Below are 16,751 nucleotides of genomic sequence, written 5' to 3'. Positions count from 1 at the left end.
AGGAAAAAATTTGAAAGTGTGTGTTGAGAAACTGAACACAGAGAAGGGGATGTGATGTACAATAAAGGGAGGAAACTAGATAAACTGAAGATGCCAAAGAAGTATTTGAGACAAAAGGATACATAGTGGGAATACAAGATTTGTGATGCAGAACTATTCTTTTCCCAGGGTCAAAGAACTGAGGTATTTAACTGCAATGACCTGTAAATGATGCAGCACAGACTGTGCAATAGGAGTTGTACAATCCTCCCAAGCTCTGAGTCCTAACACCCGGCAACTCAAACCTCTTCACATTATTTACCTTGGTGCTAAATCCTGCGATTTGTGCTAAGATGCTGTATAGTTTCAATCAGCCTAATTTCGTAAGAAATTGTGTCAGCAGGAAGCATCCACTACAAATAAGCTCTGGCAGTGTTTATTTGATATTGAAGTGAAATAAGGATGCAACCTGACCCACACGTTTTGACATTGATTTGTTTCATAATGTGTTAAAGGAAAGACTGGATGTGGCACGTGGTGCCGTGGTCTGGTTGACACGGTGGTCCTCGGTCATAGGTTGGAATCGATGATCTCAGAGGTCTTTTCCAACCTAATTGATTCTGTGGATATCGACACTTCCCAACTGCTCACCGGCCTCGGGTACGTAGATTAATCAGCAGCACATCAGCGAGGGCTCCAACGAGCTGTTCGCTCAAATAGAAGAAGGAGCGATGGGAGCAGGAACGCCCCGGACGGCCCCGGAGCCGCGCCGCGCCCGGGCGGGGTCCAGCGGCAGCGGGCGGGGCCGGATCGGGCCGGGGGCGGAGCGCGCCGTGGGCAGCATGGCGGCGGCGGCCGCCGAGGCGGTGGCGCTGAGGTTGTCGCGGCAGGAGCGGGAGCTGCGCTGGCTGGCGGCGGAGGTCGGCCGGCTGAAGGAGCCGCAGGAGCCGGACTGCCCCGGAAGCGCCAGCCCCGAGTTGCAGCGGCTGCGGGCCGAGAACGAGAAGCTGCGCTACCGCCTGCTGCACCTGCGCCGCAGCCTGGCGGCCGAGCTGGGCCGGGCGGCGCCGGGGCAGCCCCCGGCCGGCGGAGAGGTAGCGCCGGGGCCGCTCGGAGCGGGGACGGGACGGTGACCCCGGGATGGCCGGACCTCCGCGGGCAGGAAGGGACGGGACAGGGGCACTCACGGAGTCGAGCCGCCTGTGCCCAGCCCACGGGAGCTGACGTCTGTCGCGGTGTCTGCCCGCAGCACTGGGCCGTGGTCTCCACCTTTGCGCCAAGGCGGTGTGTTCATAGAATGGTTTGGGTTGGGAAGGACCCCAAAGATCATCTCGTTTCAACCCCCTTGCCGTGGGCAGGGATATCTTCCACTAGACCAGATTGATTAGAGCCCCATCCAGCCTGGCCTTGAACACTTCCAGGGATAGGGCATCCACAGCATCTCTGGGCAACCTGTTCGAGGTATCACACCACTGAAAGTTGCTGTTACTGCTCACTGCTCCAGTTTGGTCTCCTACGGCCTTGCTGGGGCTATTTTGCTGGTGATAGTTGTAGTAGTAAAATTTGGGGAATTGTGTTGAGAGGACTTTGCTTGGTGAGCAACATTGCTGTGTCTGCAGAAGGTCAAAAGAATGAATTTTAGACGAGTCATGATAAGTCTTTGTACTAAGGACATACCTTATTCCCTGTAATTGCCTTTTTAGCCCATTATTATACTGGTTTGGTTTGCTTTAATGATTGCTGGAAAAAATCTTAAAGGTATAGTAGGGTTATACTTTGTATTATCACTGTTTTCAGAACGTCTCCAGTGCAAGTCCAACTGATGTGGTGAATCAAATTGAAGAGGAAAAGAAAAAAGAAAATGAAGCTGTGAACCAACACCAGAATGATGTAAGTGGTTCTTTAATACCACATAATAATAGGAGTGGTTTTTGGCCAGGTTCAGAAAAGGTGCTCAAATCTGAAATACTTTGCTGTATTTTGAAATCCCAGCTTTTGGGAAGAAGGCTTGCTATAGCACAGAGAGAAAAACCCCACATTATTTAAGAGCTTCATCTTGCATTAGTAGAGTTACTGATACATTCTTAGATCTCTACTTCTTATGTAACAAAAGGACTTGGGTATTGGAAAATAAAGGCCATGATTCTGTGGTGCCTAAGGAGACTGATGGTTCACAAGCACTTAAACAGCGTTCATGATGGCTGAAAGAATGTTGGCAGCACTGCTGTAGTACAATAGAGCTTAATAACTCACCTTAATCTAAAATACAGGAATCTTCATGTGAACTGTCTTGTTTGAATCTGGGGCTTTGAATGTAGTGGCAGTAGTGAGGGCTTGTTGGAGTGATCCAAATTTTGCCAGGACATCTGCCAAATGCAAATTTTGGGCCAGGAATATAGGCTGCTTTCTGAGGTCCAACTCACAGACCCATTTAGGCCCAGATTGATGAAAATGCATGGAAAATTGGAAAACCACTATAAAATAGTCAGCAATTTGGATGGGACTACCCTGTATATATTATTTATGAATGCTTTACTGAATTTTAGTATAAATTCTACTACAGTGAAATCTGGACAAGTGTACCGGTTTGGCCAAATTTAGAAATATATCCTCTGAGAGAAGGCACAACCACCCCTCCCCACCAGGTTCGGGAAAAAAATAAATTTTCCTCGAAGGAAAGTGAAGAAGATAAAACTATTTATTTAACAAACACCCGGGAAAGGAAAATAAGGTTAAATGGTAAAATCTTTCACTGTGGAGGAAAAACCTGGGAAAGCGTTAGAGTCCTCCCTTTGGTCTCCTCGGAGCTGGGGCTTGGGCCGGGGCCAGGCCCTCTGTGCCCGGTGGAAAGTCCTCCCGATGTGCTCTGAAGTTGAAAGCAGTCCAGTAGCAAAGGGAGAAAATCCGGAATTCTAGAGAAGGAAAAGCAAAGTTCAACTCTCAGTCTCTCTCCGGAGAACAAGAAACTGAAACAACTGGCCAAAAGCTGACTGGAAAGCAGCAAGCCGGGTGCTTCCTCACTCCCCTGCCGCAGCTGGGGAAAAAAACCTGCTGTCTTTATGTGACCTTGAACAAGCTGCAAACTGCTTTGAGAAAGTTTTGCTCAGTTTTTTCCTTCCCCCTCTCAGGCTCAGTTTAGAGGCATAGAAAGGCACGAAAATTAATTTCTGGGCATAGGCACCGATATGGGATACACATCATAACGTCACCCCAAGACAACAAATTAGAACCCCTGGGGATGCATCAACACTGTGAATCCTATTATTCTCTTTGTCTCATATATATGTGTGTGTATGATCTAATTTATTTCTTACAGCGCCAGTGTGCACCAGGCTTCATAGAAGACAGACTGAAGCTTTATGAAGCACTGAAGAAAGAACATGATGCTTTGCTAGCTTACAGAGCAGCCAACCAGAGCAAATCTATCAAAATTACTCTAACAGATGGAGAGACGGTTGAAGGGGAATCTTGGAAAACCACGCCATATCAATTAGCTGTAGGAATTAGGTAACCTACACATTCAAAGAGTTGTACTTTTGTAGTGCTAAAACTGTTACTATCATTTGTCTCTTACCTTGTTGCATAAAATACATCACAGTCAGTGGGTGATGGCTCCCTTAAATTGGTTTGCTTGGAAAGCATTGGAACTTCAGCTTCATGTAGTAGAAACAGCTGCTTAAAGTTACTGTTCTGAGTGATGCTTGAGGTTCTGCGCTGGGATCATAATGCTTGCTTCCAATTAATAAATTTGTGAGACTGCTAGGAATTAAGAGACGTGAAGTTTTGTGAGCTAGCAGATACTGTAGAACCTGTTGCAAGGAGCAGTCTTTCCTTCAGATCCCCAGCACTGAAAACTGTTAAATGAAACTTCCTAAGACCTTAAGGTTCTATACCTTAAAAGTAGGCAACTGTTTAAGAAGACCACAGAAACAAAAGTTTAAGACCTTCAGGTTCTACAAGATGTGGATGTAGCCTCATGGGGTTTAGAAATCTAAAGTCTTTTACAAATCTGAACCTAAATATTGTTGTCTCTTGTCATCTTTTCTATTTCTTTAGTCAACTGTTGGCTTCGAATGTGGTCATAGCCAAAGTGAATGGTGAACTCTGGGACCTGGACCGTCCCCTGGAGGAAGATTGTACTCTAGAGCTGCTCACCTTTGATAATGAAGAAGCCAAAGCTGTGAGTAAACACTCTCTGGTTTCTGCTTGATTAAAGAAACTAATGACATAAAATTGATGACAGAATTAAGCTTTTAAAATACTGAATTAAAAAAAAAAGCCACAAAACTATTCAAGTAATGTATTTCCTGTATTCAACAAAGAAGATTAGATACTAAGTGCGTTTAGTCTGAGAGTGAATAAAATCTTAGTGTTCTTTTCATCCTTCTCTTTTATATAAACAAGTCAGTTCATACAGTAGGTCTTGATTTGTATGCTAATTTGAAACAGTCTATGGTTTGGCTCAGTGCATTTGAAGATCAGACTGTGAAAGCGAAGTGAGGCAGTCTTACCATTTTCTAAAAATTGTCTAATATTAGACTTGAGTCATAAATAAAATCTACACCTCCTTGTGCTGGCACTGTTTATTAGATCCTTAAGTAGGCATATCTTAGTCAATTAAGCTATATATATATACTTAGCAACATGGCCAAGATTTTTCTTTAATGCTATTCAGTCTGAAGCTTATGTTATCTTTATATACTAGAGGTGGACTTCAGTTCTGTCAAATAATTGTTCATGTGATTAAGCTTGTTGGAGGCATTTCAGGAGCCTGTAAAGTCTTTATCTTGTAGCAGCAGCTCTGAAATAGTCTGAATTAATAAGAATTCAGAACATCAGACTGGTATTGATCTACTGTATTTGTTGTTGGCTTCCCTCATCTGACATTTCAGGTAATGTAGTTTACAGTCGCAGTAATAAATGTACTGAATGTGAACAATAGCAACTTAATTGGCTGCATTGCTTTAGATGTGGTTAGTGGTGCATAGACTTCAACTGAAAATACCTTATAAATGAACAAATACAGTAAGTACTAATTTGAAGGAATTGTGCAGAGGTATAGTCATCCTCTTTGAGGCTGGAGTATGGTGGACCTTTAGTGCCACATCTGCCATTATATTAATCATTTAGAGGACTTCAAAATGAAAAGATAAAATTGTTTTATTTTTCTCAAAATTTGAACAACATTGGTTCCAGTCTACTTCCCATCTGCAGATACACCTCTGGTTTGTTTTTTCTTCTTTTTAGTTACCCAGTGCCATTGACCTCATGGTTTGCTCACCTGACTTCATTTACAGGTTTACTGGCATTCCAGTGCTCACATTCTTGGAGAGGCCATGGAAGGATATTTTGGGGGCTTCTTATGCTATGGACCACCAACTGAGAATGGATTTCATTATGACATCTATATTGAAGATAGGTAAAATTACAGTGTCTTAGAATTTTAATACTCTATATTAAAGCTCAGTACTAGAATTATTTTGTTTGTTTCTGCATGTTAGAAGTAAAATTGGATCTCTAATATGATTTGAAACTGAGTGTGTGTATATATTTAAATTCAGAAGCAGTGTTCAGACACCTGCTCTGTAAGAGTTGAAGCTGTTCAGTGTTCTGTGGAAAAAATGCCATGTGTTTGACTTAAACTTTCTGAAGTTGCTGTGAGGTAAAGGGGATGGTTTCCTTGAAGAGTCATGCAAGTTTGGTTTCCAAGGGCACAAATGCATGTAAGTTGTATATGTGTTTACTACTTTTCTAATCCTTGTGCACAGCTTTACAACTCTGTTTTTTCCTTGTTTATCTTTCTGTAGGCAGGGAGAATACTGAATCTGCATGAGCTGATAAACTGGCTCTTGTGGCTGGATTGAGCCTTTTTTCCCCTTGGTTTGTTTTTTTCTTAAATCGTATGAATATTTTGAGCTATAGGTCTTCCAGACATTTGATCATGTCAAAGACTGTTCTGGGAATGATTGCAGTGGGTTTGTTCAGGATGGTACTATCTGTGTTTCTGAGTTTAATAGTTAAAAATACAGTCGATTGTAAGTAACTAAGAAAATACTGTGATAAATCACACCACCACATTCCATGTTTTTTGAATTAGACCATTAGAAAGTGGTCACTTGAAAAAATGGGAGTATCAAGATAATTAATTTATATTTCTTTTGCCTGTGTCTTTTTATTTAGAAGTGTATCTAGTACTGAATTCCCACTACTAGAGAGCTGTTGTAAAAATATCATAGAAGAGAAACAGGTTTTTGAAAGGCTGGAAGTCAAAAAGGAGATCCTGTTAGACATGTTTAAGGTAAATCTTCAGAGTAGCTGTGGATCTGGTACAATGATCTTTTAAAATGTAACTTTTGTGAAATATTGCATGTGACTGACTCGTCAGAATAGGACCTGTCTAGTAAAACAAAGGAGAACGGTACCATCCTTCTCCCCCTCTCCATAGACCTCTCAGGTGTTCAGGATGCTTTCAGGCACTAATAAAAACAATTTTGTACTCCACAAAAAAACACCTCAAGCTCAATGAAATGACAGACAAGTAAACAAAAGGCATACATTTCTTCTGGCCCACTTGTGGAAACAGGTCAAAAAAGACTTTAGCTCTAGTCCTGTTTTATTCAGTGAATATTGCCAGTCTCACTGTACTGTGGGATTGCCTTTCACAAGTGCTTTGAGGTGTTCAGATGGTAATCACAATCCTCAACACACCCTCAGGGGAGTTAAGATGTTTTTGTCTCTTTCCCCTTTGCTTTTGCAATTCTTGTGAGAAATATATGTGGGGGGTTTTTTTGCTTTGGGTTTTTTTTTGGTTTTTTTTTTTAATTAGGAGTGTCTTTCACTGGTGCACTTGTATGATTAATATGTAATTTTAAAAGAGAATTTTATTATCCATTTTATTGATGTTTCTGGCTTTTTATGTTTCCACACACAGTATAACAAGTTTAAGTGTCGTATCCTTAATGAGAAGGTGAAGACACCAACTACCACAGTATACAGGTAAAATAATATACTTGAAAGGTATTATAAAGTATTTTTATACCTAATGAATTTAATTTGAGAAGAGAATAATTTGTTGGGTGTTTTTTTACTCTAAGTTCTGAATTCTTGTGTGATTGGGACTTAAGTTTGTAATCAATATTGCTATTTATGTAAAGTGACATATTGTCTTTCTCTGCTGGGACTGATTAGGTCTCAGTTTGTGGACAAATGTCAAGTTCAGTTTTTATTCATTCCTTCTGGTTTCAGTAGACTGATTAAAATAAGTTACCACCCCTGACACTGGCTTGCTGCATAATGGATAAAGCTAACTCTAGCTCAGTGTGGGGTGAGGAACCTGCTCATGCAGTTGCTTGTTAGTTGGTTGGAAAATGGCAAAACCATTTTTCTGTTGGATGTGCATAGTTTGAAGTTTCCTGGCCAACTTGAACAAGTTCACATATGGAACTATATGAATTGGCATATGTATTATGATGCTCTTGATAATGGATCAAATGTGCTGAGAGTTTACTGAGTGAATATTCCACTTCAGGTAGAAGGCGCAATTACATTTAAGGTGCACTGAATTTGCTGCACGCTGCATATTTCTATTTACTGTCATGTTTGAATGTGTCAGACATGAACTTTTGTGCCGTTAGTGACTATTGAAAAATGTTGTTGCATTGCTTGGAAATGAACTCATTTTCTTTTGGCATATAGATGTGGTCCATTGATTGATCTCTGCAGGGGTCCACATGTGAGACACACTGGAAAAATTAAGGCCCTTAAAATAATTAAGGTAACTTTAAATTAACTGTACATTGAAACTGAAATAAATTGTCAGTTGATATATTTATATATTTATTTTTACTGAGCTGATGTATCCTAGGATTGGTCCTTTCTATTGTTTTCTTTGCTTACTGTACAATAGTTCTTAATTTCTTTCCCAGCTCCCATTGTAGAAGTAGAACTACTGACTTTGGTCATTGATCTGCTTCTGAGGTTTACTAATTCTTGACTAAGACAATAGTACCTCAGTGAAGGTTACCAGCATGTTTCTTTATGAGAGTATTAGTGTAACATGCATGTTTAGACTGATGAAGAGCACTGCAAAAAACTCTAGCTATTAGAGACCAGATTAGCTGTGGAGCCAATTCTCCCGTGCACAGGAGAGAAGTGCAGTGCCTAAGCTCCTGTGGCAGGACTGTGCCACCATCTCCAACCAGCACCGCACTTCACAGGACAAGTGTCCTGGTTAGTCTGTACCAGCTGTCACATCTGAGTGCAGGGGGGTGTGTATGCTCTGTTCTGCAGTAAATGAACATCCAAGGTACTCACTGGGTCAGAAAATAGTATTTTGACCTTGTCAGATGGTATCCTTCAGGTACAGGAGATAAAGTGGACCCTGGCAGATCTGGAAGTTAAAAGCTGCGGTTAAAAAATGGCATTGCTTCCAGGAAAGGCAGAGACAATGTTTGCAGAGGCCTCTGAATTTATGGTGTAGTTTAAGTTACTCACAGATACTAATTTTGGTAACCTTATTAGACTGAGCTCTTTGGAACATCCATCATTGTGGCTTTTGCTGGCTTCCTAACTGAAGTGCATGGAACTCTTGAGTTCCAGGGATTAAGTGGGTAGAGGGTTAAAACTGCTCACATTTAACTGTGAGAGTTAAGTTTGTTTTGCCTTTTGTGTTTCCCTACTGCATTATGTTTTCAATGTAAACAAGTGCTGCCTTTTTAGAAGCCATAACATGAAATAATAAAATAAGCCATGATGTGAGTTAAAGCGAGGTACCTAAGCAGAATAAAAATGATTTGACCTGTCACTTCTGTTTGTCTTCTGTATTAGTGACTAAAAGGCACTGCAAGTCTCTTTGTATTATAAACAAATGCTGAAGAATTGCATATAATTCTTTTCCCAAGGAAAAATATAATAATGTTTGAATGGGTTAGTGTTTATCCCTCTTTCCCTGATATTATGTAATATTATCTTAAAATATGGGATTTGTGTATCAGAGTTCCTCTACATATTGGGAAGGAAAATCTGAGATGGAAACTCTGCAGAGAATATATGGAATATCCTTTCCTGATAACAAAATGATGAAGGAATGGGAAAAAGTCCAGGAAGAAGCCAAAAACCGGGATCATAGGAAAATTGGAAAGGTACACTATTCCACTGTCTACTCTCTTTTATACTTCTATTATAGAATTCGTTCTCTTTCCTTGTATTTTAGTTTTGATTTTTGTTGTTGTTTTTTGACAGTTTGAAAGGGAGTCAGTTCTAAGTGCTTCTTGATGTCGCTTACATTTTAAAATTTTAATTCTACAAACTGAACTTGTCACTTGCATATGAATATTAAACTAATGTTGGGAAAAAGCTAATGCCTTTAGTCCCTTGGTTTAGGGAAATAAATCTTAAACCTATTAATGTAAAGTCTTTGCAGATCCTACCTAAACCACTCTATTCTTCATAGAAGAGAATTTATTAGGAAATTGTGTAAATAACATGGTTTGGTCATTCTTTATAATAAGTGTAAATTTGGGGACATTTGTATTTACATAGTCAAAGAATCAAATGGAATTCAGTGTTCTTACAAACTTCTAAGAATAAGAACTGCAGATAAATTAACTGGTGTTGCTGAGAACTTGTAGACCAGAGATCATCTTGTTGCTGGAATATTCCATCTTTGCAAACAGTGTCTCAATGTGTGAGAAGTAGGTACATTCTGCGATTCTTTCTGAATTGTTGTTAGAGCATTCTGGTTTTAATTTACCTAGGAGCAAGAACTCTTCTTCTTTCATGATTTGAGTCCTGGAAGCTGCTTTTTCCTCCCTAGAGGTGCCTTTCTTTATAACACACTCATGGATTTCATAAGGGTGAGTATATACTGATGTAACTCCTAGCAACGTGAATATCATTTGTTGATCTTAAATGATAGCACTGACCTATCCACAGAAAGAGAAATGTCTATGTATGTAAACTTATATAAGATTTTCACAATGATTTTACAAATCTAACCTTTTTGAAAATAAGGCAGAAGCTGTGTTTTCCAATTGTGCAAAATCTACACTTGCAGTAGTCCTTTAGTCTCCCTGTAAGTTGCCATCATAATACCACCATTAAAAAGAATCAAGCTTTTGCTTGTCAAAAGCTCTATCACCTTTTAAATGTTGCATTTGTTCTATAGGGTGAATATCGCAGGCGTAATTTTACTGAAGTTGTATCTCCAAACGTCTTCAACAGTAAACTCTGGGAAGCTTCAGGACATTGGCAGCACTACAGTGAAAATATGTTCTCTTTTGAGATTGAGAAGGAAGCTTTTGCCCTTAAACCCATGAATTGTCCAGGACATTGGTTAGTACTCTCAATTGGAAAACTTACTATTTTACTTCATTTATCCTTTGTGGGGCTGAGGAGAAATAAAAGGAGTATTAATACATGCTATCATGTATGTTTATGATAGACTGCTAAGCCAGTGTGTCCAGAGAACTTCTCTGACAGTGTCCCAAAGCAGACCTTTGCAGTAAGTCTGCACTGAGCTAGGTTTGTGCATGCTAATATTAGTCTGTACCGCTAGTAAATACCAATTCTGTTGGATGGAGGCGGGCATCAGATGTGGTGTTCCAAGAAGGTAGAGATGAACCAGTTCTGATTTACTCCTGCAGTGTTTTTTCCCAGATGGTCTTTAGCAGTACATTGAGTGGCGTGCTTTTTCTGTTTGCCTGTCTTTCAGGATGTAGACAACCTGAATGAGTAAATACTTAAAAATGTGATTACTGTCTATATTGAGCTTCGTTTATTTCTGTGTTGTCTTAAATCTTCTGTAAGAAGGATAAAAGGAAGGTTCTTCCATGTTCCTCTTAGCTTGATGTTTGCCCATCGTCCCCGATCCTGGAGGGAATTGCCTCTGAGACTTGCAGATTTTGGAGTTCTTCACCGAAATGAACTCTCGGGCACTTTGAGTGGCTTGACTCGTGTAAGGCGTTTCCAACAAGATGATGCTCACATCTTTTGCACAATGGAACAGGTAAAAAAAAGCACCTCCTACATCCCCACCAGTCAACCAAAAAAAGACCCAAAAAACCCTTCCCTCTCCCAGTGCAAACTAGCAGTAAACAAGAAAAAAATCCCTGAAGTATTTCAACTCTTGCTTCTTCCGTTGTGTAGCATAATGCTGCTTTTGATGGGGTTTTTTTCCTACGTTATTCCTTTTATTTAGGAAGATGCATTGGGTAATTAGATCCCAGAAAGTAAGATTTGTTGCATCTTCCATCTCCCTCTGCAAAGAAAAAAGCAGTTGATGCCATTGTTTTCTATAGTAATGCTGAATAAAAACTTTTTTGTCAGTAATGCCATAGATTTTAGTGGAGCTACATGTATAAGTTGATGCACTTTTGTTCAGGATACAACTTGGCTCCAGAACCTCATGCTTAACAAAAATACTACTTTTCTTGCCATGCTTTCAAGCCGCAACACCTCAGATCTCTTTTTGCCCAGTACCTGGATTTGAGTTTGTAGGATTTTCAAGGGGTTTTTAATTCTTTCTTATTTTGTTTAATGAACTCTTATATTCTGGTTATGAGGAATTCAGTAGATTCAATTACATTTTTATGTAAGTAAATTTTAACATATTTTAATATGTTTTATGTTTAAGATTGAAGAAGAAATTAAGGGCTGTCTTGATTTCTTGAAGTCAGTGTATGCTGTCTTTGGCTTTACCTTTCAACTACATCTTTCTACAAGACCTGAAAATTATCTTGGAGATTTAGAGATCTGGGATCATGCAGAAAAGGTAATTAATTTAAAAGCAAACAAAAAACCTCTTTAATATTTGTATTTGCAGAGGTAGATATTTAACTACGTTCTCCCATGCTGCATGATGAAATTGCTTAAATCAGATGCTAAATATTGCCCTTAGTGGAAATTCTTGTAGGAAAACATCACATTAAAGCTGAAGTTCTATAGAAAATCAGAACTTCCAGATTCTTACTTAGCCCCTTATCTTGAACTAGTTAGATTTCTATTTTTCTTTTTTTCTGATTAATCACAATAGTTATACAAGGAACTACTGTTTCCAGATTATGTATCATAAATGAACAAATCCTTGAACAATAGGGGTTGTACTGCCCTTTGACTCCCTTTGAATTTCAAAGGCAAATGCTTTGATTTCCAGTAATGAAAGGCCCTTCTATACCTTTTTAAATTACTCTTTCATTTATTATGGTTAGCAACTTCAAAACAGCTTGAATAGCTTTGGAGAGCAATGGAATTTGAATCCAGGAGATGGAGCATTTTATGGTCCTAAGGTCAGTGACTCAGCATTTCAATATAACTTTGGGAGGGACAGAAATGCAGATGTACTGCAGGCAAACTATATTTAGTAACTGTATTATTTTGCTTCACAGATTGATATTAAAATCAAAGATGCCATTGGTAGGTACCATCAATGTGCTACCATCCAACTTGACTTCCAGCTACCCATTCGGTTTAATCTGACTTATGTTGGGTGAGTGGTTAAGCTAAGTATCTTCCTTTTAAAAATGAAATTAGGCAATAGCTTTCATTATCTGTAATTCCCATTATGTACTAATGCTGTATTGCTCACTTAACAAATGGTTAGCTTGTAAATCAGTCGGCTGGTAGGGAGGGCAAACGCCCCCAGTGAGTAGAGGACCGAGTCATGAACTTGAAGATACTTACTCAATGTAATAGCTGACTTTAATTGCAAATGCAGGAAAATCTCGTTATCTGTCTTGTCTGCCAGTTTTGAAGACGACCGATCATATGTTATGCTAAAAACCCCTCAGCTGAGTCAGTTTTCGTTTTCAGCCTAGTCATTGTGTCTCCTTGGATGACATGGCACACAAGTTCAAACATGCCCTAAGGAGCAAGTATGTTTGTACTAAGTGGTTCTTTATTTTTATCAGGTTAGATTAGTTAACTTTGAACATAAACCAAATGCAAACAGCTTTTAGTGAAAATCTGACTTCGGTTTCCAGCTACGGAGAGGGAGTTTTATCGACTGAGCAAATTAATCTTAGTGCCATGTTGACCTGAATACTCATTTTCTGGGTTGTATTTCTTGCTGTGTTTAATTTTTGCATATTATGAAGATGGGCAAGATAGAATAAGAATATTTGTAATTTTTTCCTCCTTCTGTATATTCTACAGTAGATGTCATAGCTTTTTTGGTACGTGATAATACTCTTATGAACTGGCTCTTTTTTTAAAAAGCCAGTATTTTAAATTACAGGGTCGTGATTTAAGCTAAGTAATGAACAGTAAGGGCAGGTAAGATCCTGTTCAACAAAATAAAAGCAAGTTGTAATGGAAAGAGAGTACAAGGGAAAACATAAAATATTAAAACGCACAAAAATAGTGCTGAGTCAAGTGTCTTCTCAAATTTAAGAGTGTCTCTGTCACTACCTATAGGCATTATTTTAAATCACTGTGGTTATGCAGAATTCCTTTAAAAGCCCAGCTAACTCATAGTACGTTTTTAATAAAAACAGTATATTTCTCATAAGTATAACTAAATGTTGTCTTTCTGTTAAAAGTAGAATCAAAAATATTAGTAGGATTTACATGTATGTGAGCTAAGATAATTTTATTAAAAAAAAAAAACTTGATTTTTTTTTCAGTAAGGATGGTGATGATAAGAAAAGGCCAGTGATTATTCACAGAGCTATTTTGGGATCTGTGGAGAGAATGATAGCTATTCTAGCAGAAAATTATGGAGGAAAATGGTATGTGGCACAAATGGAATTCTAAGAAGTCTTTAACAATGTAGAAAGTGCATATCCTTCCTATTGTCCCATATCTTATAATGCAAAAATAATATCCCTAGAAGTTTCCCAAAATTAGTTGGTAAGATCACAAGAATAGTCCAATTTTCTGGTCTGAGTTGTATGATATCCATTTATTAATAGTTTATTATTAGAAATTCAATTTCATGAGACTGTAGAAAAAGAGCAAAATAATGCAGAAATAGGAATTGTAATTGAATGTGTAAGTTCTGCATTATTCTTGTTCCTTTTTTCTTAAAAATCATGCTTTTGTACCAGGAGGATGTCAGATGTATGTAAAGCAGTTATTTGAGTTGTTACATACACAGACATGCATTAGTCCTAATACATGAAATATTTTTTGTATTTCTAAGATTGTTTTATCTTGAGTAAGATCTGAAGATATTTCTTCATGAATGTATTTAAATTATTAAGGAAAGGTTACTTCTTATTTTCAGTCACGTATCTTACTGTCCACCTTTCACTGTAAAGTTATAAATAAAAGTGAAAATTACACAGAAAAAACTGTGTTTAAAGTTGTGAAGTCAGCTGGCAAGAGAACAGAAGGTCCAACTCCCCCATGTGTCATTTTACTGAAATCAATCTATTTACTATTTTATGTGAGCTTGAAAAGAGGGAGATAACACACTATCTGACATCCTTAGCTAACGTAAATAAGTCTGTAAAGTACAGAAATTATTATTGTGAAACATGACTGTGGCTATGACTGGAAATGTAAAATGCACCTTTATTTCCTATTTCTCCTGTGCTGGCCAGGCCATTCTGGCTGTCTCCACGGCAGGTCATGGTTGTGCCTGTGGGCCCCACCTCAGAACAATACGCCCAGCAGGTGAGAGGAGGGCCTGCCTCCTTATGGCAGCAGGCAAATTTCATAGATCCTTTCATTGTCCTGGAACAGGGAATTAATGCTTAATAATTCTGGAGACATGTTAGAGGGGAGAGGTAAATTTTTCAATACAAAATTTTCAGTCTAAAATTTGTATATGTCTGTATACATATACAAACTTCAAGTATTTTGGCTTCTTTAATTATGTAAATACTTCTGTAATTATTAAAGGAAAAAGTATCCTGGATGACAAACCTTAGATAACTAATGCTTCATTACAGTACTCCCAGCTTTAAGTAGGCAGAGCTAGTTTCCTTCCATTTCCACCATGTATATTCTTGACCACTTCACTTTTGAACCATGTTTGGTTTTACCCTTCTCCCTTGCTTTCCTTTTAATGCAAGATTGTGTTTGTTCCTTCTCTTTCTCCTTTCTCAGTCTGAGGACAGGTTTTTGGCATGCAGCAGCATAGCAGCACATGTTTGATATAGATGTTATCTTGTATTGTCTTCCAGCTGGGGTCCTGCTGTGTGTGCACGTTTCTTCAGATACTTCATTGAATTCCTTGTAATCATTCACAAGAATGAAATTATGCATGTACATGAATTAATTATTGGGAGAGATCAGTAATTACAGCATTTACAAATGTGTGGTGTAAAATATATAGTAATACTAAGAGGGTTTTGGTTTGTTTGGGGTTTCTTTTAGGTTTGCAACCAGTTCTTTGAAGCAGGATTTATGTCAGATGTGGATCTAGATCAAAGTTGCACATTAAACAAGAAAATTAGAAATGCACAGCTGGCTCAGTATAACTTCATTTTAGGTAATTGACGCATCTTGTATTTCTGAATATCATTTAAGTTTTAATGTTGGACAAAGTTTGTCTAGGCTCATTTTCTAATGTAGATTGTCTGTTTAATATTTTGTGCTATGTCTTGCAGTGGTTGGAGAAAAGGAGAAAGCAAATAATGCTGTCAATGTCCGAACAAGAGACAACAAAGTTCACGGAGAGATTTCAGTATCTTCTGCTATTGAAAAACTCAAGAAATTTAAGACTTCACAAATTCGAAATGCAGAAGAAGAATTCTGATGTTGCTGTTAGGAAAAAAATTATTAGCTGCCTATGTGAAATGTTTCTTTGCTCCTGCACAGCAGTGATGCTCATTGGAGAAAATTTTCAGTTAATGGATACATAAAATAAGCACATGTAGCACTGTTGGTGCTCCAGAAAAAGCATGAGAGGACCGATGCACTTGCCAACTTCTTTAACAATCGCATGGGTTTCTGATCTGCCTGAATTGCAGAATGCTCATTTAGAAAGTCCTACACCTCTGACATGGTGGGTTTGCTGTGGAAATAGTAAGTCAGGGCTGCACAGTGTTGGGGATCAGGAGGCTGGGAAGGGCAGTGGATGCTGCTGGGGGTGCTGAGCTCCCTCAGTCACAGAGCAGGTACGTGCCTGTGACCTGGCATCCAGTGCTTGGCAGTGGGGTAGGTGGCCCAGGAGCAGTTTGGATTAGGTTTTTTTCTAACTCCAGATAGTAACAAAAATGGTAAGGGTGGGGGGAAGGGACACAGGGGAAGTACCTTGGTTGTTTCAGAATGTGTGTTCACAGACTATAAATACACTGGAGTCTGTTGGAAGTCTCAGTGTGACAAGGCCCTCATGGAGTTGATGGGATGACTGGTTGCTGTAATGGTGGTTGCCAAGAATGCAGTTGAATTACTGTAACTGTGTGTGAAGTAGTTTATTTTTTTCCTGTTTGCTGTTGTTTTGGCTTTTTCCTAAAACACAAAAAAAACTTTGAAAAAATTTTCTGTGTGTAATTTATTACTGTATTCGCCAGGAGTAGTTAGAATGCTAAAAAGGAGCAGAGGACAATTTTAATTTTAAAACACTTTGTTGGACTTGAAACTGGCCATATTTCTGTTCTGTTTATGCTTAGAAATGATTTTTAAAGTTGCCATTGCAGGCAATTGAAATGGATTTTTTGAGAGATTAATTTTTACCTTTTTTTTCACTTTCATATGCTATTACTTAGTTAAGTGTATTGCGCAATTATCTAAGCTATACAGCTCTAGCTGTGATTTAAATATCACAGCCATGAAGCAGAAACTACAATTTAGTGCATAAATATCAACATAAATACAAAGCTTATGTT

The 16,751-nt window shown here is 38.7% G+C and overlaps 1 protein-coding gene across 2 annotated transcripts; it reads left to right on the top strand.

Moving 5' to 3' along the window:
- The first annotated feature begins 797 nt into the window (after positions 1–797).
- TARS3 (threonyl-tRNA synthetase 3) lies at positions 798–16,405 on the top strand. 2 transcript variants are annotated; one of them, XM_032122844.1, is made up of 19 exons: positions 798–1,073; positions 1,777–1,869; positions 3,296–3,486; positions 4,036–4,159; positions 5,277–5,398; positions 6,160–6,277; positions 6,911–6,975; positions 7,675–7,753; positions 8,973–9,119; positions 9,735–9,833; positions 10,145–10,311; positions 10,822–10,984; positions 11,612–11,749; positions 12,186–12,263; positions 12,363–12,463; positions 13,599–13,703; positions 14,520–14,592; positions 15,298–15,412; positions 15,531–16,405. In XM_032122844.1, the coding sequence occupies exons 1-19, from the start codon at positions 822–824 to the stop codon at positions 15,677–15,679; spliced, it is 2,379 nt and encodes a 792-aa protein (XP_031978735.1). In that variant the 5' UTR covers positions 798–821; the 3' UTR covers positions 15,680–16,405. The 2 variants fall into 2 exon arrangements, 1 of the variants encoding a protein (XP_031978735.1); XR_004242785.1 differs by lacking the exon at positions 14,520–14,592 and having other exon boundaries at positions 15,531–15,622.
- The last annotated feature ends 346 nt before the right edge of the window (positions 16,406–16,751 follow it).

This window comes from Corvus moneduloides, chromosome 13 (genome assembly GCF_009650955.1).
Source record: "Corvus moneduloides isolate bCorMon1 chromosome 13, bCorMon1.pri, whole genome shotgun sequence".
NCBI lineage: Eukaryota > Metazoa > Chordata > Aves > Passeriformes > Corvidae > Corvus > Corvus moneduloides.
The sequence above is the reverse complement of the archived record's forward strand: the minus strand, read 5'-3'. Positions and strand labels throughout refer to the sequence as shown.

Excerpts from the sequence above, each read along its gene's own strand:
- TARS3 (XM_032122844.1), top strand. The coding sequence starts at position 822 with ATGGCGGCGGCGGCCGCCGAGGCGGTGGCGCTGAGGTTGTCGCGGCAG. Across the intron at positions 6,976-7,674 it reads CCAACTACCACAGTATACAG|ATGTGGTCCATTGATTGATC; the intron begins GTAAAATAATAT and ends TTTGGCATATAG. Across the intron at positions 12,264-12,362 it reads GAGCATTTTATGGTCCTAAG|ATTGATATTAAAATCAAAGA; the intron begins GTCAGTGACTCA and ends TTTGCTTCACAG.